A 21,717-nucleotide genomic window follows, 5' to 3' on the forward strand; every position below is an offset into this window, starting at 1 on the left:
TTTGTGGGAAAAAGAGAACGACCAGTGTGCAGATTCACCCTAGCCACACAACTCTCTAGGTGAGCCTGGGGAGCCCCCAAGCTGGCGCTCCAGAGCATGGTGACATCAGGCCTTTTCCTATTTCTGCTGCTCCTAAATGGGGCCCAATTGGGAGACCATGGAGGAGCTGGAGGAGGGGTAGAGCCTACCTGCATGTCTGTATAGTGCTGAGCACAACTGTGGTGCTCAGCAGAGAACCAAACCTCCCGGGGCTCAGCAGAAAACTCTTGAGGTGTAGCTCTGATCTGGGAAATTGAATCCATGCAGGGGGAGGAATCTGCCCCAACAGTGGCACCAGGGAGAAGGGAGAGGCTATGGGAAGAGGCCAGATCCCTGGAGCCAGGCTAGACCAGGTATGTCACCCAGAGACATACTGAGTGGATTAGGCAGTTTCATGGAGACACGTCTGTGCGTGGCACTGAGCCCAGCACGGCTGCCACTTTCCAGCCCTCCCTTCAAGCACATACTGTACTGCACAGTGACAGAAAAATATGAGCCGGATTAGAGGAGAGCCCCCGAGGGACACAGAGATATGCACAGAGCCTGGGGTCAGAGTCCCCTGATTAGTCAGAGACTGCAAACACAGCAGAATTTTCTACAGAAGAAACACCCGTTGTCCTCATAGATGCGTCTGCTGGTGTAGGGCCCATCTATGTAGCTAGTCTATATGACTGAAGCCTGTGGCTTGGGGGAGAGAGAGGTTGGGTGGGGACTCCTGAGCGCAGGACATGGCTTTACCACTGAGTCACTGGGTGACCCTGGACAATTCATTTCCCCTCTGTGTGCCTCCATTTCCCCAACTGTATTAAGAGGTGGGAAGATACTGACTCTTTGCAAGAAGGGTAATGCTCAGAGGTGACACTGTTGCTACCAATGCAAAGCATCAGCCTCACCTATCTCTACCTCTCACCCTGGTTTCATCTTTGACAATAGCAACTTGCACAGAAGAAGCCACAGCAGCATGTTTCCCCACCAGAGATAATCACTTTCTTCCTTCACAAACGAATCACGCTCTAAGTATGTGACTTCTCCACATGGCCTACAGGATGCAGGAGCCTGGCCTGGATTGACTTGCAGCAAGATTTGTGTTCCTATATCATCTCAGGTGCTTTTGAAAATCCAGCTGGGGGATCCTAGCACCAGGGTGCTGCTTCCACAGTTAACTTGGAAAGTTCTATCATGAAATAAAGCTGCGCTTCCAAGGACGTTTATGTGAATGTGGCCCAGGGAGGCAAACTATCTTAGTTGTATTAGCTACCAGGCAGCTTTTCTGTTCCTTTCACAGTTTGACACAAGTACATGGGAAACGTATCGGGGAGATGTCATCTAAGTACACGTCTAAGATTTTAGTGTTGGTCACACTGACCAATCCCACAGCCACTGGTTAGGATACTATCTGTGACAACGCTGTGCCCCATGAAGCTGAGCCTTCCCTGAGGACTTGCAAAATGCAATCATCCACACTCAGGAACAAAGAAGAAGAGCTTTTAGAGGCCTGGGTGGAGACTCAAGAGTCTCAGGCTTCTGTTGGCTGTCTGACCTTGGGCAAGTCACTTAGGGGTCGATGTTGAAAGGTAGCTGCTGCACTTCTGAAACACCTGTCTGGATATCTAGGTGCTTAAATACCTTTAAAAATGCCTCTCGGGCCCAGATCCTTGAAAGCATTTAGGACTTTTTAGGATCTGGATATAGCAGGGGTGGGCAAAATATATCCACGGGCCAGACACGGCCCACCAAGGGATTTTGTCCAGTCCATAGTGGGTCCCTTGGCCCCACTTGGCCCAGGCCCTAGTGGCAGCCTGGGCTGTGGAGCGAGTGGCTGGTTCCACCATCCCCAGATGTACAGCAGGGCTGGGGCGGCGCAGCAATCGGACTTGCTTCCCAGCAGCCCCCACAACAGCAGCACCTCCTTCCAACTGCTGCTGGACCCAGCCCTGCTGCTTAGGCACCTCAGCCCACCCACCACCAGGAGTGGGACGCAGATAGGCAGGATTTTTTTTTTTAAGGAAAATTTTTCATGTTCCAAGTCAAATCAGCCAAATCAATTCCAAATCCATGAGTCATTCAAGAACCAAATGTGGCCCTACTACCAGCAAACATCCTCCACCCCCACCTGGGGCTTCAGATGCTTCCAAATCCTTTGGCAGGCATCCTACATGCAGGCCCAAGCCCAGAAACTTGGGGTTTGGATGCCCCCAAGTTTCACTTATCCTCATCCGTAAGGTCACCGGAGCAAGCTAGGGAGGAATCTCCTATGGCCAGGCGGCAGGCATGGGACTATGGGCAGGCAGGGAGCAGTGGCCGGGAGCAGGACAGGTGGGTGGGGGCAGGATCACAGAGCAGTCACAGTGTGAGGCTGGGGCCCAGGGCAGAGCCATGATCTGCTCCCCACATGCCTGTTATGGGTGCTAGTTCTGGGCTGGGGCATGCAGGCAGCAGATCACGGTTATGCCCCCGGCCCCAGCCTGACACTGTCACTGCCCCAAGATCCCACCCCTGGCCATGCCCACCCACCCTGTTCCCAGATGCTGCTTTCTACCTGCCTGCAGCCCCAGCCCAGCTGCCTGGCCAGGTACAAGGCAGAGCCACTTAGGGAGTTTTGGTGAGCAGTTGCAGAGGGAAGAGGTGCTGACCTTGCCTGCAACAACTCACCAAAACTCCCTAAGTGGTCCTCATGCCTAAATAATTGCCCACCCCTGGGGTATCGTACGGGAACAATAGCACTGTCTTGTCTCTCAGAGGTGTTCTGAGCATGAACATACCAGCGAGTCTGAGATGCCCAGATACTATGATATCTGATGGGTGCCATGTGGACTAGTTCTTTCAGAACAGTGTAGAAATGTACCTGTTAGCACATTTTTAAATGGCAGCTTAGACACAGACCCAGAAGCTAGTCTCAGTAGGTCCTGGGATCATCCATCCATCCTTCTACATATTTTCTAAAATAAGTCCCAGAATTCTCATTTAGATATGGCAAAATAGAGTAAGCGATTAGGTATACTGTTCAGCAAGCCATAGAAAGAGCTGATCCCAACAGGCTCTGCCAGGATTTACCTGTAGTCCTCATGGCTTCCAAATGGCTTCTTTGTAACTCTGTTCCTTTTTCCTCCACCAATTCTTCCCTCTTAGTTCTGAGTACTTTGGGAGGCATAGTGCTGCCTCCACTAAAGTTCTTTGCCAGGGATGGCTTGAGACAATACAAGATCCAGCCCCTTCCAAGTGTGATAGTAACCACTGAAACAACCCAGTGCTTGGACCTGGGGACCGTAAGTCTTCCTATACCAGTGTAAATAAGGAAGAGCTTCCTGGATGAACAGGAGAATGTCAGCATCAAACTGCAGCAAGAGGGAGGAGAATCATGCATAGGGATGCCACACCTGCGTCAGTGAAACCTCTTACCCCATATCCTGTCTCTAGCAGAGTCTCCAAAAGCCAAATTCTCTAGTGGAAGGCCTGATCTTGCAAAATAATGCCCCTTACTGATCTATATTGTCCCACCAGGGACCTTCATTCCTGATCCATAGCTGGGTGAAGTGTGAGGAGGACCCTGTGGACTGGAACTTCTCCCTATCAGCTAGGCACTGGTGATATGTCTGAGTCATGGCATGGAACGAAACCAGAGACAGATGGAAATAAACCAGGTCACCAGGGCTGGCTTTTGGCTGATGAGTTCAATAAGGGAATGAGGGAGCAGCATTTGCCTGGTATCAGACTGCTGAGGACTTTGCAGGCCCTGCTGGCCCCAGGAGCTCAGCACTCACCTTGGCCTCACTGACCTACTCCCCTGTTCATATGGAGAGTAGCCCCTTGGGACAGGAGCATGGGATTCTCAACCTCTGACTCCTGAAGGAGAGATCCATTTCCCTTAAATCCCATGCCTGGCTTCTGAACCAGTCTTTGGGGATGGTTGCCCCAACTAGGCCTTGAAGTGTGTGGTGGGGGGCTGCTTGCTGCCTGTGATAGTTAATGATGAAGCTTGCAGAGAAGCTGGGGGGAAGGTAGGAGTGTCACACTGTCCCCAGTGAAGCAAAAAGCGGAGTTGAAAGCAACTGTCTCTCATCTTTGAACAATTTACAGTGAAAGGAAGAGCATGAATAGACAGATGGATTCTTTGAGGATATCCATGTTTCTGGAAATGCTGTCATCCTCCGGAAATCCAGGTTCCTCGGTGTGGAATCTAAAAGGCCTAGGCCACTTATTACTGTAGCAGGGAACTGGGCAGAGCCGCCCACCCCGAAATTTGTCAGCTATTAGGCTCTGTTCCTGGGAGCCAAACCCAGGAAAATTACTTCCTGGCTACAGGCAAAGCTACTGAGCAGGGTACAAACAAAACACGCCCACCTACGCATCAGCACACAAACCCACACCCATCCAGACACACAGGTGCATCACACAAATACAGAGACACATGATCACAGGCACAAACACACACATACATTTGCCCTCGTACAAAAGAGATGCACAGCTAGAATCATACATGTCCCTAACCACTGAGGCATACCACCCACCCAGACACATATGCACAGTGGCTTGTGTGCCCCTCCTCTAAACCCCTCCTTTCTCCCTCCGATAAATTAGTATAAAGACAGTAACAGTGAGCCCTAGACCAAGCTTGCCCATTTAAAGTTTAATTTTTTCAATGTGCCAAGCTGAGAGGCTCATTGATTCTAGGTTTAATCATTCATTTCTTATTTACAGTCTCCAGTGTGGAGGGTGTGTTTTTCTCTCCCCCTTCCCCCTACACACCCTGCTTCCAGGCTGCTGAAGCAGGACGCTCAGAGTTCATCTCCTGTCTCTGGTCAAGGTCCCCTGTGCTACTGCTCACTGCCCTCCAGGGACTGGAGAGACTTCCCAAGTTGTTTGTGTTTGAAAGGTCATGGGTGTTCTTGAGGAGGGAGCCGTTCCCAGACCTCACATATCTCAGCCGCTTACTAAAGCACTTTCCAAACAATGGGCGGGTTGCAGAACTCAGTTTCACTGGCTTCACTCCAGAATGGCCTCGCTTATTCTGAACGTAATGCCAGTCGAACGAAGATCACAGTTTGGCCTTTCTAAGTCCTTAAATCTTCTCACCCAGTGCTGAAATGCAGCTGCTTCTGGGGTAGAACATGGCTGCTGTTTTAACAGTCACAGCAATACTACCCAAGAGTTTGGGATGGGAAGTGAAGATTCCTGTGTCTGGTTGAAACAGGAAAAATACTGGCTACAATACTGGGCTTCAAACCCAAGCTATAGGCAAACTTCAATAGCCAAAATGGACCTCAGTTTTACATCTCATCTGAAATGCACCAGGTTCATTATGATTTGCATTTACCATCATGAAACCTGAGAATCATGTAAACAACGGAGGGGAGGGACAGGAAGTACACTGGGCAAGATTGTTATGGATAGCTGGAGAGTCTGACTCTCTTCATCTCAGACCACTACCCAGCCCTTGCATGGTACCACCATCCCAGCCAAGCCAGGAAAAAAGCATGCCACCAGGAAATGCATGCGCCTTTCAGAGAAAAGCATGCATTTCTCTGCATGATACAGAGAAAAGCATGCGCCCCATGAGTTCTGAACTGCTCTGAACAAAGATTTGCTCACGTGCTGTGGATTCTCCAGTTCAGCACATTGAGGCTTTGGGGAGCTCTACGATTCAGAGGATCTTAGAGCCCTGGGTTCTAGAATTTGGAGGGGCTCAGAACACTGGGTTCCAGCATTTGGACTATCTTGGAACTCCTTGGGTTCTAAGTCACTGGAGTTCTAGAACTTCAACAACAATCCAGAACTTAGGTTACAGAATTCAGATAGTCCCAGTGTTCTGTGGGTTCTGGAAGTAGTAACTCTTCAGGACTCTTCTATCTGAATTGAAAACTGTGGGGGGCAGGGGCAACAGGCCTGTTCCTCAGCTGATGTAAACCCCCATCATTTGATGAATCTAGGCAGGTTTACAGTACCTGAAGCTTCAGACCCAGCACACCATTCATGTCACTGGCAGTTAACACACGGCAGACAATAATCACTAGTTTTGCAGGCTCAAGGATTTTGGTCCCCAGAGAACTTCCCCCACCCAGGATCTGGAATCTTTTAAAACCCAAGATGCCCACAAAGCCAAGTGAAGTTTAAACATGAATCACACAGCCACAGCAGTCCAGCCGCTTACACAGGCCTCTGCAATGGCTTTGGAAGCTTCAGCCACCCCCAGCTGGAACTCAGTGTCACTCTGCTCCTGAGTGGCCTGGTCAGCATGGAACTGGGCTCTCTCTGTGTCTGGCTAAGCGGAAGAGCATGGGAGGGTGTCATGGGGCATTTAATCCCTCCCGCCCAGTAAGAGGCCGTCCAGCAGGGACGCCCCACTGCGGCCCCGCATAAATGCAAGTCAGGGGCTTTAATCAGTAATGTGTGTGTGTCTACCCCCAGCACCCTGGCTGCTCAGCCACAGAAGCTTTCCCCAGGGAGATGACCCTGCCACCCTGAATGAAGCAACAGACTGCTCACTCCTGGGAAAGCCAGTGTGGTACTGACTGCAGGAATGAACAGCACCAGCTGACTGGTGTGGTGGGGGAGAGAAGCCCCCGCATCTTATTCTACCAGAGGCAGATTGTAAGTGCTCTACACAGGGGAGCCACTTGCTTAGCTGCCCTCACTATATGCCCTTAGAGAAAAACAGATGTGCCCATATGCTGAGCAGTCACTGAGAGCCGGCACACCTGCAACAGGCACCTGGAGAAGAGATGGAGCACTGGGGATAAAGCCGCAAGGCTGGTGAGAGAGCCTGGAGCCTTCTTCATGCCCAGCGCCACTCAGGACATGGTGTTTGTTGGTTCCCTTAAAACCCAGGGTCAGGGATGGAGAGACAGGTCTGAGCCCCAGTGGCCTGTCTCCTCACCACGGGGTCCCTGGGCAGCTGGCCCACATAGAGCACCCAGTCCTGAGCAGCTATATCCGAGCAGGCCTCCACAGGGCCCCCACTGACTCTGAGCTGATCTAGCCTAGTGTGCTTTTGGGGAGAGAGGACTAAAAGTGGGGTCTCCCTTGCTACTGCGCTATTTCATGCCAGTGCTCTTGGCAGGCTCTTGTATTCATCTTCCAACCACTGCTATTCCCACCTATTACCAGCCCCTCTGTGACAGGCCCAGGGAGCAACATGCCTCAGAAACACCCTCACCACCCCAGCCTGCTGTCTCTCTACGCCCTTTCCCCCTGCCCATCACCACAGCATCAGGTCAGCACATGCCAGCAGCAGATTACTCACTACCAACTACCTCTGTTCAACAGGGTGCCCCTAACCTGTCCTGTCCATCACCAGCTCCAGTGGGCACCTTATGGCCTCCTGGGGAAAATCCCGGGAGATGGGGGGAGATGCCAGGTTCCCCGAGTCACACCCCGCATCTGGAGAGATGGAGAAAACTGATCTCCATGGCAGGGTTGGTGCAGGGAGAGGGAGACGCCTGGGTGCTGAACTTCTGTCTCTGCCCCAAAACTAACAAGCAGGGCCACTATTCTGGAGCCAGACTCAGGATTCACCCCAAAAACTCAAGATCTACCCCACCACCCAGAGACGAGTTTCTGTCCCCAGTGATGGTGCCGCAGAGACTGCTCTGGCTTTCTTAGCTTCTGCTCGGTGCCCACTAGCACCCGGAAGCCCTGGGGAGCCACAGGTGCCTGTCTGGAATCCTTCCCTCCGGCGCATACCTCCCTGGCTCCCCTCCATCCCCCACCTCTGCAAACACACTAGGATTAAGGCACTGTGTTGTCCCCGCACAGACCTGGGTCCCTCCCTAGTCCACCCACCTCAGGCTTCACAGTTCTCTCCCCCAGTAACCTCATTCACTTGGCTGGGGTGAGCGGGTGGTAGGGAGCAGAGAACAAGAAGAGAGGGAGCAAAGGGGCCATTTTGGGGGGATGGCCAGGGAAAGGGGCAGATGGGGCTATGGAGAAGGAAGAGCTAGAGGATAAGAGGAGGAAGGAAGGGAAGAAAAAGAGTAATGGAGAGTGGAAGAAACAGAGAAAGTGGAGGACAAAGAAATGCTAGAACGAAAGAGAAAGGATAGGGAAGGAGAAAGAAACCAGGAGGCTGCTCCCAGCGCAAAACTACTCCAGTCCCTGCCTACCACAGGTGAGTTGCTCCTCTTCACACACACACACACACACACACACACACACCCCCTACATTGCCAGCTGCACCCGGTGGGTCTTCGAGAATCAGGAAGAGGGGGATCAAAACAGCCTCCTACCTGGCCCCGATGATAGGCAGAGATGCACAGACCTGCTGGCTTGACGGCAAAACTGGGGATTCCTGTTTCACTGTAATCCTTTATCTACCTGCCTCCCCGGCTGCTGGCAGCCCACGCCCCCTGCTTGACATCACCGACTGGCCGGTGCGAGCAACAACACAAGGCCCCACAACAGGTGCTGGGATGGGGCCCGGATCAGGCTGCCTGCTTTGCTATTAACTCGGTGAACTTCACTGAGCCGCTTTCCTGATAACCCTTGCCTGCCCTGTGCCCAGCCCCATCTCCTGGCACCAGCAGATTCCAGGAGGGCAACGGGGTGCCCCCAGTGGGTCTGACACACTTATAGGGATGTTGTGTGCATTGGCCAGTGTTGGTGCTTTGTGGGGACTCCTCATGGGATGTCTTGGGTGTGGGAAGCAGCTATAGGGCTGGGCCATGGGTTTAATCAGCCCCTAGGACTTGGGAAAGAGCCTGGGACTGCCACTGCCCTGGGCAAGTCCTGTTTCTGGGTGATGTTGGTTGGGGGCCCTCCCTGTTGCCCCAGTTGGGGGACAGTCTAGAGAATGCCTCCTAAAAGGCTTAGGCAGGGCCCAAGGGCCACCTAGGGAGGGAAAGGGCCACTCAGAGCATGTGGGGAGGCAGACAGGATTGGGGTGGGGGGCCTTCTCGGTGTTGTGAGGCAGGGTGGGTATGTCTGGGTCTTTGAAAAACCAGGGAAGGACTGGGGTCTTCTCAGTATCCCCCCCACCCCTCAACTCCTCTCCCAGCTGGGTTCTGTTTGGTGCCTGACCTGGCCCAGCACCCCAGCTGGGTCCATGGGAACAAAGCTGCCCTCACCCCTGCACCCAGGGGATGGCCAAAATCAGTTACAATGTCAGGGATTTCCTGCCACAGAGCTGACCACTGGTAGCTTGGGGGAGGAGGGGAGAGATCCCAGATCCACATGCCCATCCCCCTCCTCCTTCTAACTCCAGGCCCCCCGTGGGGGCCATGAGGCCTCATGCCAGATGGCTCTGGCGGAGCTGTTCTAGTGCCATGCAGCCGAGGGAGTGGCTGTCTCCGAGGGACTGGAGCTCCCAGCAGGGCTGGCACAGCCTGCAGTGCACACAGTCACCACCAGGGGTCACCCTGGAGGGCCTGTGTTGCAGTAGGGACTGGGGCTCTGGTGCCTGGGAGCTTGGCCACAATTTTTGGAGACCCCAGACTTCCCTGAGCCCTGGCAAGAAGGGCACATCAGGATTTGGGCAGTGGTGCCCCCTGGAGACTACCCCACAGGTCTCTGGGCACATCTCCCATCGGCTGTAACAGTTCCCTCCTGAGGCTTGTGTGTTTGCTGGGCTCCTGAAATCTTGCCAGCCAGGAAACAGGCCCCGATCTGATCCCGGATCCGGCTCAGAGCAGGGCCTGGCCCAGCATTGAGCAACATAAAAACAGATTCCTCCCAACACACAGACAGTCAGGCCCCAAGGTCTCCGTGGGTGAGATGGCCCTGCACACCACACCTGGGTCATGCGAGGTTGTCACAACACACACGACCAGTGCCGTGCCCAGCCCTGATAGGAATGTTCCCTGGCATCTGCCAGCCACTGCCAGGCTGCATTCCCCTCCGGGCCTTACCTGGCCCAGGTGGGCTCCTTCACCTCCTTGCCCTGTGGGCAGTCAAGGAACCTCTTTGTCCTGCAGCATGGCTTTCTGAGCTCCCCTGGCTAACCCCACAAAACCCAGGGGAATCCCTGGGTTTGTGCCTCCCCCTCTCCATGCTCTGTGGAGCATGCATCTGAGAGGTGCTTCCCCCAGTCATAGGCTACGCATAGGAGGGGCACACGGGGGAGGGGGGGGCACATGCCCCCCCCGAGATTGGCGGCCACCGAAGCCACCGCCGGCTTCTGCGGGCAGTCACTGCTTACACCCCGCACCCCTCCTGCTGCTGACACCGCTGGCAGCAGCTGCAGGCGGCCCCCACCCACTGCCATGCTGCCACCCCAGTCACAGGAGGCACCAGTCGTTCATGCTCAGTTGTTTACCCCTGCTGAGGAGACAAATAGACTAAAGCTGATGTTGGGCCCCGGGAGTTGCAGGTGGCTTTGACCCACACCCGAGTCTTTCCTTGGCTTTATGGACCACCTCAGCTCTGTGGAGGAAAGAACTAGCTACGCTATGACCTATCCCCACCTGTCTTGCCACAAAGAACAGAGGCCACTTTCTTTTGGTGGGATCCATCTGTGTCCTTGATACCCTCAGCCCATTGCCAGGTCAGTCTATTCCTACGCTGACTCTACCAAAGAGCAATGGGCACACATTACCCTTGGACCTTTATACACCTATGCCAGCCCACCCTGGGAGGCAGCTGGATTCCTGGGAGCAGTTCCAATTCTTGGACTCCTGGAGTTGTCTGGAAACAATGAGGTGCTGGGGGAGGAGGCAGTGAGGGAGGTCACAGGGGCTTTGAGCTTCACAGAAGGTCACTCGTAGCATGGGAGGGGGGAGATGCTGAGTAAGATTCGCTCAACCTGACTCACAGCTCCTGTCACCCCAGTCCTGGCTTTCCTTCCCAGTTCCCTCACTCCTGACCTATAGACCCCTGCCATCCCCACCCTGAGTTCACCTTTATGCCCTTCAAGCCTGACCACCAGGCCCTGTGACCCCAGCTCTGGGCTCTCCCACTGTCCTGAGCACCCTATTCCCCTGGTCTGATCTCTGTCCCCTCCCTGGCCCCTTTGAGCCTGTTTGGGTTGTGGGGGCACCATACACAGACAGGCTGGCAGCTGCATTACTCAGCATTCTTGTTATGGATTTCATAATGTGCATGCACAGCATCCCGTCACAGCCTGGGCCCTGGCCAAAAGCAATGTATATCTGACATGCACCACTCTGGCCTCGCTGTGGGGGTGGGCAGAAAATGGGCAGCCCCCTGTGGCCTGGCCCAGCCACAAGGGGTAGGGTAGCTCTGCTTGCTTTGAGTGACCTGCAGGGTGTTCATTACCCTGCCAGGGGGGTGGGGGTGGGGAAGAGAGAGAGGCAGGCCCTGGAAGAGACCCCTGGACAGTGCCATCATGTCATGCCAGGTGCTAGCTGGGCACACATGGAAGAAGGCAGGTTTGGGCACAGATAGGGGAGCAGGGAGGCTGGGCTGTTGTGGGGCACCCTCTCTATATAATATGCCCTTCACTGCAGGTGCCTGTGCTCCCATTGCCAGCTCCAAGTGGCACCATCTCCTTGGCCCTGGTGCCACTGACCACACTGCTCACCAGCCATGGGCTGGATGTGGCTCTGACTCACCCTGACAGGCTTGGTCCCTCTGAGCTGATCTCTCTAGCTATGACAGAGCAGACCGAAGGTGCCCCTCTGCTGAGCCAAGCTGATGCCCCAATACCTGGCCATGGACCTCTGCTGCCAGGACAGCTATCTGGGAAATAAACAATGCAGGGGCCTCAAGCAATTCTCACTCATCAGGGGACAGTGACCAGGCGCCCAGGTGAGGGGCAGACAATAGAGAAAAATGCACCATACGCAGTCTCAGACTGATACCCATGGCGCTCATGCCCATTTGCACCCATGGGTCATTGCTGCTGCAGTGGCGCCTCCTGCAGGCCATTGCCTCTGATCAAAGCTGCGGCTCCAGGGATGATTTTGCCAGAGCCCGTGAGTCCAGTCAGCAGTGGCAGCTGAGTCATAAATCCCAACGAAGTGTTGGAGCAGCATTTTCCACCAGAACCTTGTGCAACCCACAGGGATTAATATTCAAAATTCAAGACGCAAGCATTGCCCCCCAGCTGCACCACTGAGAAGCCATTGCAATGGGTAAGGTGGTTCCCGAGTGAAAAGCTTGGCTCTCAAGTGGTTCCTGAGTGTTCGTTGCCCCATGGCCCCCTGTGTGGGCAGAAGGAGACAGCTTGGGAAAGGGCAAAGCTGGGCATGGATCCCCCAGTGCTCCTAACAGCCTCTGAGTTTCCACTGCTCAGTGCTCCACCCCATCTCAGCACTCTGGGCTCTCCCAAGCTCCCCATCCCACTTGAGCCTTACCCCCAAAATCTAGGCATGCGCAGGTCAATTTCCTTGCTCCGTGCCTGTTTCCCCTTCCACCCCACATTGGACTGGGAACTCTTGGAGGCAGAGACTATCACTTGCTGGGTTTCTGTGCAGCACCCAGGTCGCTAGGGTCAGCTCTTGCCTGGATCCCCCAGGCTGTGGCTGAGATACAGCCATGCCCTTCCACCCCCTAGGACCTGGGATCTCTGAACGGAGAACTGGAGCTCAGTAACCAGCCCACATCCCCAGACTAAATGCTCCATGAATCGTCCCTCCAATCCACTGCCCTTAGCGGGGTCCAGCCACTGGGAACCTGACCCACACCCCGCCCCCTGCACCAGCCTGGCTCAGGCACTGCTTCATTGAGCCTGGCACCACCTTGCCTGTTCTGCTCAATGGCTTGAGAGGAGGAGGAGTTTCCCAGGATGCACCTGGGCCCTTGTCCTGGAGTTGAGGAGGGAGGAGAGGGGTCCATGCCTTAAGGCAGGAGCAGCCTCTGTGTGGAGCGCTGTGTGTTCACCCTCCCTGCACGATAACTCAGTGAGAAAAGCCCTCACTGTGCTGTGGGTCTGGTGCAAAAGGGGCCTGAGGGCCATGTTGATTGAGGGCATCCAAAACCCTCTACTGACAATCGCAATATTACATCTTCCTGATGGAGAGGACACCAGAGCCTCCAAAAGGATAACTACTGGCCGCTTAGGCAGGCTCTTGACATCCTTCACAAGCATTCACTCAGCCCCACAGTGGGAGAGGGGACAGATGCCACTGCTCTTTTACAGAATGAGAAACCAGGCATGTAGCCCTGGGAATTAGACCCCAAGGGTCCTAGCTGCCAGGCTGGGCCCCTTGGCAGAAATCAGACAGACAAGCTTTAGCTGGATCAGAAATTAAACCCAGAGTCCCCTCAGACTCTGCCACATTGTAACGTGCATGAAGTCAGAGCTAGGAACAGAACCCAAGAGTCCTGGCTTCCAGCTCTGGGCCTTTACCACAACCCTGCTCTTGTCCTGGCCAAGAATGGCTCAGACTGCTGCTGAGAAATGCCTCAGATGGCCCAGGGCATCCAGAACCTCCCAGCACCAGCAGGGGCACCAGCCATATCCCAGCATCTGCCCCTTCTCTGAGGACACAAGCCACCAGGCAAGTCACTAAGCAGCCCTGTGCCTCAGTCTCCCCAGCTGTTCTACTGAGGCTGTAAGCCATGTGGGGCAGGGACTGTCTTCTGTGTGTCACAGGCTCAGCATAGTGGGTAGAGTTGCTGGTACCATCACTCCTCACAGATGCTGGACTGCTAGTAGGGAGGAGAGGGGAGGAGGTTGCAGATTCCCCAGCTCTGATTCCAGCTGTCCCAGTAGTGTTGAGTCCCCATATCACATTTCCCCAAAGAGCTGCGCAAGCATTTGCCCCCTGCACTCCCTGGGGGTGTAAGGATTGGGGTGCCCCATTTTTCAGGTGGGACAACTGAGGTGGAAGGAAGTGGCCTGAGATCACACAGCAAGTCATGAATGGAGCGGAGACAGAAGCCAGGAGCTCTGGCTCACAGCTTGCCCACCGCTCCTCTAACCATTGTACCTCATTACCACCCTGGCAATGGGAAGAGAACCTAGGAGACCTAGCTCTGCATCCCCACCTATGCTATAATCACATTGTCACACTACTGGCCCTGAACTGGGAACAGAACCCAGGAGTCCTGGCTTAGAGCCTACCCACCCTTGTTCTAACCACTACACATCATTACCATCCTAGAGATGGGAAGAACCCAGGAGCCCTGGCTGTTAGCCCTCTGCTGCGATAGAACTCAGAGCATACTGCCTAGTGCAATGTCTCAGGGGTGTCTGTAGCAGCAGTGCTCACTTAGCACAGGTATTTGGGGACTGGGAGCTGGGGTAGGAAGAGGTCCCCTTGGTAGCTGAGGCCTGGTATAGCTATGTGGGGAAAGGGGGAGGGAGGAGGCAGTGCAGCTGTGGCTACGAAGCCTGCAGTGAGTGTTGGGCCTTTTTCCTCTCCATGAACAGCCTCTTCTCCCCTGTATCCATGTGTTGCAATTACACAGGCTGCTGGCTGAGGGGCAGCACTCCAGCCCCATTGCACTCCCATTGTGCCTTCAGAGAGAGGTCCCCAGTGGTAGAAGCTGGACTTCCCTGTGCAAGACCCCCATCTAGGGGCTAGCAGGGGGTGCCTGAAGCCCTCTGGGCCCCATCAGATCCAGGCTTGCAACGTGCAGTGTTTAATCAGAATGCTTCCCAACGGCACCGCACAGTGAGTGGATTTGATTCTCCATCCCCAACTCCCATCAGTTCTCCTTCCCTGTGCAACACAGCTAGCTGGACAAAATGCTCCAGGTTGGAGACAAGGAAGCCTGAGAGAGGACTCAGTGCAGCTCTGGGATGCAGGAAATGGCTGGGGAGACTAAGCTGGGACACAGGTATGGTGGGAGCCCTGGGAAAAACCTGGGAGAGACTCTGGAATCAATAACAGGGGTGGATGGGGAGCAATGGATAGATATTATTATTAGGCCCATAAAAGACTCCGTGGGTCCCTGTGAGTTCTGGCCCCAGGTACCCTCGTCCCCTTCCTCTCCCCCTCAGAGCATGGATCGCCACTGAGGGATGGTGTTTGGCACCCTCTGGAGAAATCATTTAGCAACAGTCAGCATGTGTCCAGCTGGGAGTGGAGCAACCCCTCCTCACAGCCCGGGGATCTGGTCACAAGGGCCAGGGCCAGGTGCCAGCCACAGGGGCAGCTTCCAGCTCATGCCAGGAGAGCTCAGCCCTGGGGACAGGGGCTGGGGCTGGGGCTGGGGAGGAGAAGGGCCCTTGTGGAGGAGGCCACAAGGAGAGGAGTGTGGACCCCATGTGCTGCTGCAGGTGGTAGTGTCATGAGGGGAAACCTCTTCCCAAAGCCCAATGAGATCCTGCTTGGAGCTGGGATGGGCAAAGGATTATCAACCTCCCACCCTAGAGGGAAAAGCACCCAGCTGGTCTACTGGTCCTTGTGTGAGGGTGGATGTCCCCCAGCCTGAAGCAGTCACTGTTGGAATGCCCCATTCTCCTGTTGTTATAAACCCCTCCTAACCCCACTGGTGCCATTCTCTGCTAAGTGCCCAGCCCCAGGGAGGGAGAGGAAGACAGCTCCCCAGCCAGGGGCTGGATCCAGCTGTGTCCCACCCGTGGTTGGGTGGCATAAGGAGGGGCAGGGGACACAGCCCTGCTATATTTAAACCTAGCCCCGAGGAATGGGCCAGAGGGGATGTGGCCTGTGAAGATTGCTTCTTCCACTGTCAGTTCCCTTTCTGGCTGGTCAGACCCATCTGGGGCTCTCACTGGTAGCCTGGGTGTGATGAGTTTGGCAAGTCTCATTCCAGATCTCAGCACCCAAGGCCCAGATTTCCAAAGAGATTTAGGCATCAAACTCCCACTGACATCTGATGAAAATGATGGGAGTAGTGCACTTTGGGACCCTCAGAGGACCTGAGCCAAGGGGCCATGTACAAAAGCCCACCCCCCCTGCTGACAGCATCATGCCCCCTTGCAGACAAGTATCAGTCCCCACCCATGACCACTTAGAAGGTCCCTCCATAGCAGGACAGAGCCACAGTGATGTTTGGGGGTGGTCACTCTGCTGCTGTCAGTCACACTCTCACCAGGGGCAAGAGGCTTTGGGGTTCCCTTCCCCCCACCCCAGCTCAGCCCCTGCACAGTAGGCCCATGGATCATGAACCCCCTGCCATGTATCTCCCCTAAAGGGTACTGTCATGCCAGGTATCACACCAGTCCCGGTCCTGCCATAAGGAGCTAGCAAGAGGCAGATGGGGAAACTGAAGCCCAAAAAGGGGTTGTGATTTTCCTTGAGGCAGTACCAGACCCAGTACCAGCTTCTGGCTCCCAGTCCAGGTACCTCTGCACTGGACCACATGCTGCCCCTTCCTGAGCACATAAGGAGCCAGTGGTAGGCACAACTGGTTGCCTGCAGTAGGCACAAGGGTGGCAGACACTCCCCATAAAGTCTGTCCAGGGACAGAAGCCTGTGAGCCTGGGGCAGGGCTGTCACACCAAGTCTGGGTACTGAAATGGGTGGGCCTGAACTTGTGCCCAGAGCCCCCACCCTGGGGTCCACCCCCAGCTCTGCCACCATGAAACCTCATCAGCTTAGCCCTGCCTCTTTCTGTGCCTCAGTTCCCCCATGTGTGGGGCTGAGGGGGCTGTATCCCCACAGATCTCTCTTCCCTGGTGAGGGTCCATGACACAGAGGTGGGGATGTGAGCAAGCTTCTTACCTTTGCCCTGGTTCTGGGCGGTGAGGCAGTGAGGTCTCCCACGGATCCACTCCCGAAGTCTGCGCCCAGAGGTCCCCAACTCTGTGTTCTCCTGCAGCAGGTGACAGGAGGGAGGAGTTAGTCCCACTTCCCCCCTGGAGGCCGGGAGACCCCCATTCCACCAGTGGGGAGAAACCCCTGAGTAGGGACAACAGCAACACAAGCTCCCCCAGCCCTGGGGCCAGGGCAGCTCAGGCTCGGCTCCCCCTTCATCTTGCTGCCAGCCACAGGAATAGCTAGTACGCCAGCTGCAAAGGTGCTGTGGGAACCATGCAGGACCCCTCCCTCCCCACCTCAACACACATCAAGCCATCCACTGGGGCTGTCCATGCAGATGCTCACACAGCGCCCACCATCATGGTATCCAGGCACGTGTTCTCACCATAGTCACTGCACTGCAGTCCCCAAGACCCTTATAGTGAAAGCACCTGGATCTCACTCACACACACACACACACACACACACACCCTCAGTGTTGGCCACAACACTCCCCTCCTTGCCCCTTACATGGCCAGTCCTGACACCAGGATTTCCCCTACCAGGTTCTAGGGAGGATTCCTGATCCCCACCTCCCCCACCACACACACACTTCCACAAGAAGAGAGAGTAATAAAGGGTGAGAGGAACAAGGCTCCCCCATCCCCCAGCATCTTCAGGGCATAGAGTCCAGGAGCTGCCCTACCTCACCCATGGCGCCCGTGGCTTCTTGCATCCCCTGTCTGCCTCTTCTAGTCTGTCCCCAGCAGTTATCACCATGTCTGTTCCAAACCACCAGCCCCAGCAGGGAGCCTTATCTGGGCTGTGGCTTTGCTGTAATTTCCCAGCTATAGCTCGCTGCTGCTGCTGGCTGCATGCAGGAGGGAATAGAGATGGCAGCACTGTGTGGGCACAGCAGGGCACCCCACAGGCTTGAGATAGGTTCCTGCTTCTGCAGGGCTCTGGAGAAGTGGGCAGTGCCTTTCTCAAGAGTGGCACACCACCTCCTCAACCCACCTGGGACCATACCTTGGCGCTCACAGTCACTGAATTCAGCCTTAAAACCAGCCAGTGATGACAACTGAGGAAACCTGAGGCATGGGCAGGGTAAGTGATGTGTCTTTGGTCATGCAGTGAATCAGTAGCAGAGCAGAAGAAGGAACTCAGGAGCCCTGCCAGCCAGACCTGTGCTCTCACCTTCTTATCAATGGTCACTGAACCCATGAATCCTGCCTTTTAATTGCCTGCTCTAGCCACTCAGTGATCCTGCCTCCCTGAGAAAGTATTAGGACCCAGTCAATAGGACTCTCCTCACCCCCAGTCACCTACTGTTACTAGATTAAACTCCATCCCCAACATGCCCATGCTAAGCAAACAAGAGCAGTAAGACCGGCCTTTGCTACATTGAGTTTTCATCAAGGGGTCAGTTCAACTCACTGACATTCTCCTTCTGGCAAGCCTCCCCCTCTCCAGAATTGTTTTCCTGGCATATATCACAGGCTGGAGCTTCACCCTGAGCATTCATATGCTGCTTTTCTCCAAGAAGGACTGCAGAGTGCTATGGAGATGGGGTGGAAAGTACTAGCAGATGCCACCCTGTGGCATGGGGAGAGGAGGTCCTGGCTAAGGTTGCATGTGCAAACCCCTCTGGATGACTGAAAGATACAAGTGATGTCAGGCTAGTACAGAGCAGGGGTTGTAAGCTTGTGTCCCCAAAATCCAAGTGCAGAGTGAGGGTCTGGGCCTTGGTACATCTGCCACAGATGGGTTGAGCTCACCTAGAGGAGGGTGTGGTGGGGATTTGAGCTTCTGATGCTGGAGGGTGACAATACAGAATGGTCCCCGTGGAGGGAAGCCAGCTGTAGCCACTGCACCAGGCAGAGATGCAAGGTGCCTTCTCTACCAAGGACACAGCCCTCAACTCCCAGCAGAGCTGCATCTCAACGCATGCTGAAAGGGAAGAGTGGGTGTCATTCCCACAAGACAGGAAGGGACACAGGGCTCCTATGACTTGCCCAAAGGAAAGCAGGGATCCAGTGTCGAGAATAAGACCCAGGACTGGTGGAGTGATAAGGAATCCCCACAACATCTGGAGTGGGGAGGCCATCCCTGATGGATAGGAGCTGTGCCTCCGCCCCGGCCCCTTTCCTTCCCACCATCCCACAGTGTGAAACAGTCCCAGCCTCACAGTTAACCCCACCTGGACTCTGAGAGCCCTGGGTTTCCCTGGGATCTTGTGTCTTGCCAGCCGAGCAGGAACAGTCAGCCCTGCCTGTTCCCAGCATCTAAAGGAAAGAAAAATCCTTCGTAGCTGTACAATTACAGCTTTGGCTAGACTGCCAGGGCCTCTGTGAGGCTGCCACCTCCCTTCCCGCACAGCCTCACGCCCCAGCTTATATTATGTTTCTAAGAACATAAAGCTGCTTCCAGGAACCCTTTGGACAGCAGCAGCACTTCCAGGAGCCTGCCCAAGGCAGCCAGCCCCGAAATGCCTCTGCCATGACCCACCCAGCTGCACGGGGAGCTGGTTTCCCGAGGGCTGGGAGCAGTCTGTGGCAGCAGGGAGCTTCTGGAAGGCAGACTGTGCTGCAGGCTGTCTTCTCAGCCTCTCCGTGCCCCCGTGCCACCTGTGGGGAACACAACCCCATATGTACCAGCAACTCCACCCAGGCGGAGTGCAGCATTCCTCTCCTTACCAGAAACCTCCTAAGCTGGCCTGGCATTTGTGGGAGGGTCTGTGGGCTTCCCTCATGCCCAGGCTGTGGGCCAGCCATAGCCTTCCTACGCTACTGACTCAGAGGGGCCTGGCTGTGGGAACAGCCTGCTGGGGGGATGGGGCTGGCATAGTGAATGTGGGCTTGGTGGCAGCAGCCTGGATGGTGCTGCACGTGGGACCTGGGTGTGGAAGAAGGTCTCTTCTTGTAGCTCAAGGGGTGTGCAGGATAGGTCAGAGGCCATGGAGTAAGGCACAGGGGAGGTAGGTAGCATCAGCCTGATACAGCCGTGCAGCCACCTGGCAGTGAGGGGTGACTGCCTGGGCTGCCAGCCTCAGGCCACCCACTGACCAGCTGCATAATCCTAAAGTGCCAGGTGCAGCTGTCCATCTTGGCTCCCACGCACCAATTAGGAGCCATGCTGACCAAGATCAATAAATCAGCAGCAGTGGGAGGCATCAGGGGCCCCTCCCTCCCTCACCTTGAGCCATACCAAGTTGGAGCACAGCCCTGCCAGAGTCTCACTGCCTTCAGCTCCAGCCTGGCCTTTCCTCTGCCCTGCTGTCATGGCCCCTCTTGGCCCTGTGCAGAACTGCTGCCCCGCAGTGTCCCCTCGAAGCAGGAAAGTCCCAGGCCTGAACTCTGGCAAAGTCCCTCCCTGCCCAATTCAGAACCACTGGCAGTCCCCTTCTCGCCCTCTCCCACTCCAACTCCTGCAGAGCCAGGCTAAAGTGAAGTGGACACTCCAGCTTGGAGCCCCGGTGTCAGTGTACCCCATAGCAGCCAAGCCTGTCTCCTGTGTCCCCTGCACACACAGCTGGTGAGCATGGCAGTCCACCTGCCCTTGTCTGCTTGCATCCACACACGTACACACACATGCACAGGGACAATGTGAAGAAGCAGCCACACCTGCCCAAAATCTGTCCTGAGCAGGCAGAGGAGAAAGGCCAAGGGAAACCGTTCTTCCCATGGGAACCAGCTTGGTCTTTCTAATGAATTATTTCTAATGAGGCTGACCCATGGACTGCTGTAATGCACCACTGAGTGAGGCAGCCAGAGCTAGCAGCCCAGGACAGACCAGAACACAGGCCCTTCTCAGCCGTGCGAGAAGGAGCTGAGAAGAAGGGCTGGGGAGGAAGGCAAGGAGAAGGGCTGAGGTTGTGCCTGGCTCCCATAGGCCTGAGCCCTGCTGGCTTAGAAAGGAGCCCCTGGGGGCTGGGCAGCAGGTGCTCCCCAAGCCCCCAGCAGTAGAAAGAGGAGGCAGGAGCCAAAGGAGCTTTGATGCAAAAAAGGGTGACAGCTTCTCATGTGCTGGGACCAAGGCCTGGTCCCTCTCACCAGCACCCCCTGGTGGCTGCTTGGCCATTCTCTGCACATACCCAGAGAGGTGGTACGTGGGTCACCTGTGCCACAGGAAGCGCCTGTGCCATGAGCAGCCTGCTTCTGCTTGTGCAGGACTCAGGGGAAAGGGCACAGGCCAGGCAAATGTCAGGGCATGGGGAACTGTGGGTCCTAGGCTGTGGCTCAGCAGGCAGTCCTCCCTTTACCTTCCCTGGCTGGTAGATCTGTGGGGGCACCCCTATCTACCCAGTCACACGCACATGCACAAGCCCGTCTACCCCTGCCCCCTCAGACCCATGCCCATGTGCACTCAGAATGCTTGCACGCAACAGCATGCCTGGGCACCATCCTAAAGAAGGGGCCCTGGGTGCTGATGGGGCATGGTCCCCCTCCCCACTGGGCATCAGGCCATGCAGCTCCCCTGGCACTCATGCCACCCCTGGGGCGAAGGAATGGATGCATTACCTTGCAGTGGGAGGCTGTGCTGCGGCTCCTCTTCCGTTCAGGACACGTGGGTGATTTTCCCAGGGGGCCACGTTTCCGTAGGCAGGTGCAGCAAAACACTACCCCCACGGCCTTCTTCCAGGGAAAGCTCCGGCCCTCCTGCATGCCCCGATCCATGCCTGCCAGAGCCGGCCACTCAGAGTGGCCTCCACCACTGAGCCCCTCGCTGGGGATAAATCCCAGGGTCCCCACCTCTGTTATGGCTTTGGCAGCAGCACCCCCTCCCCTGTCCCTCTTCCCTTCTTTAATTGGTGAGCACCGCCATTAACAAGGGCTGGTTACAGGGGCCCAAGCATTTACAGCCATCCCCGCCGCCATCTGGCCAGCTTCAAGCCCCAGTTCTGAAATGACTCAGCTGGCAGTGCAGTGGGCAGCTCCCTCCCCGCCCCCTCTCCCCACCCTGGCCACGCCGCCTATACCCCTTGCAGCCCTGCTCACACACGTAGCAGCTGCCCTGGGAGCCCATGCATTTCACACTTGCGTAAGATGACAGGGCTGGATGTTTCAAATAGTGACAAGTCCAGCTCTGTGAGGAGCAGGGCTGAGCCACTTCCCCCCCCCCCCCCCCCCACACACCC

General features: G+C 55.6%; 2 protein-coding genes across 7 annotated transcripts in view; one reads left to right on the forward strand and one right to left on the reverse strand.

Moving 5' to 3' along the window:
• The window catches only part of GRB7 (growth factor receptor bound protein 7), a 55,043-nt gene extending 33,738 nt beyond the window's left edge, over positions 1-21,305 (reverse strand). For 3 of the 5 annotated variants that reach the window (XM_025202881.1, XM_025202882.1, XM_025202880.1), the window contains exons 1-2: positions 21,101-21,305; positions 16,566-16,656 (exon numbers count right to left, since the gene is read on the reverse strand). In XM_025202881.1, coding sequence (XP_025058666.1) covers positions 16,566-16,656; positions 21,101-21,256 — 247 coding nt within the window. In that variant the 5' untranslated portion in view covers positions 21,257-21,305. Of the gene's footprint in view, positions 1-8,261; positions 8,433-16,565; positions 16,657-17,286; positions 17,311-21,100 lie in introns of those variants that run through there. The other 2 variants (XM_025202883.1, XM_006022590.3) reach the window with 2 other exon arrangements.
• LOC112550127 (zinc-binding protein A33-like) overlaps positions 2,705-21,717 on the forward strand; it is a 24,354-nt gene continuing 5,341 nt past the window's right edge. The window contains exons 1-2 of one of the 2 annotated variants that reach the window (XR_003093789.1): positions 2,705-8,143; positions 11,436-12,438. The gene's annotated coding sequence lies outside the window, so the exon portion shown is untranslated. Of the gene's footprint in view, positions 8,144-11,435; positions 12,439-21,717 lie in introns of those variants that run through there. The other variant, XM_025202884.1, reaches the window with a different exon arrangement.

This window comes from Alligator sinensis, unplaced genomic scaffold (genome assembly GCF_000455745.1).
Source record: "Alligator sinensis unplaced genomic scaffold, ASM45574v1 scaffold886_1, whole genome shotgun sequence".
Lineage (NCBI taxonomy): Eukaryota > Metazoa > Chordata > Crocodylia > Alligatoridae > Alligator > Alligator sinensis.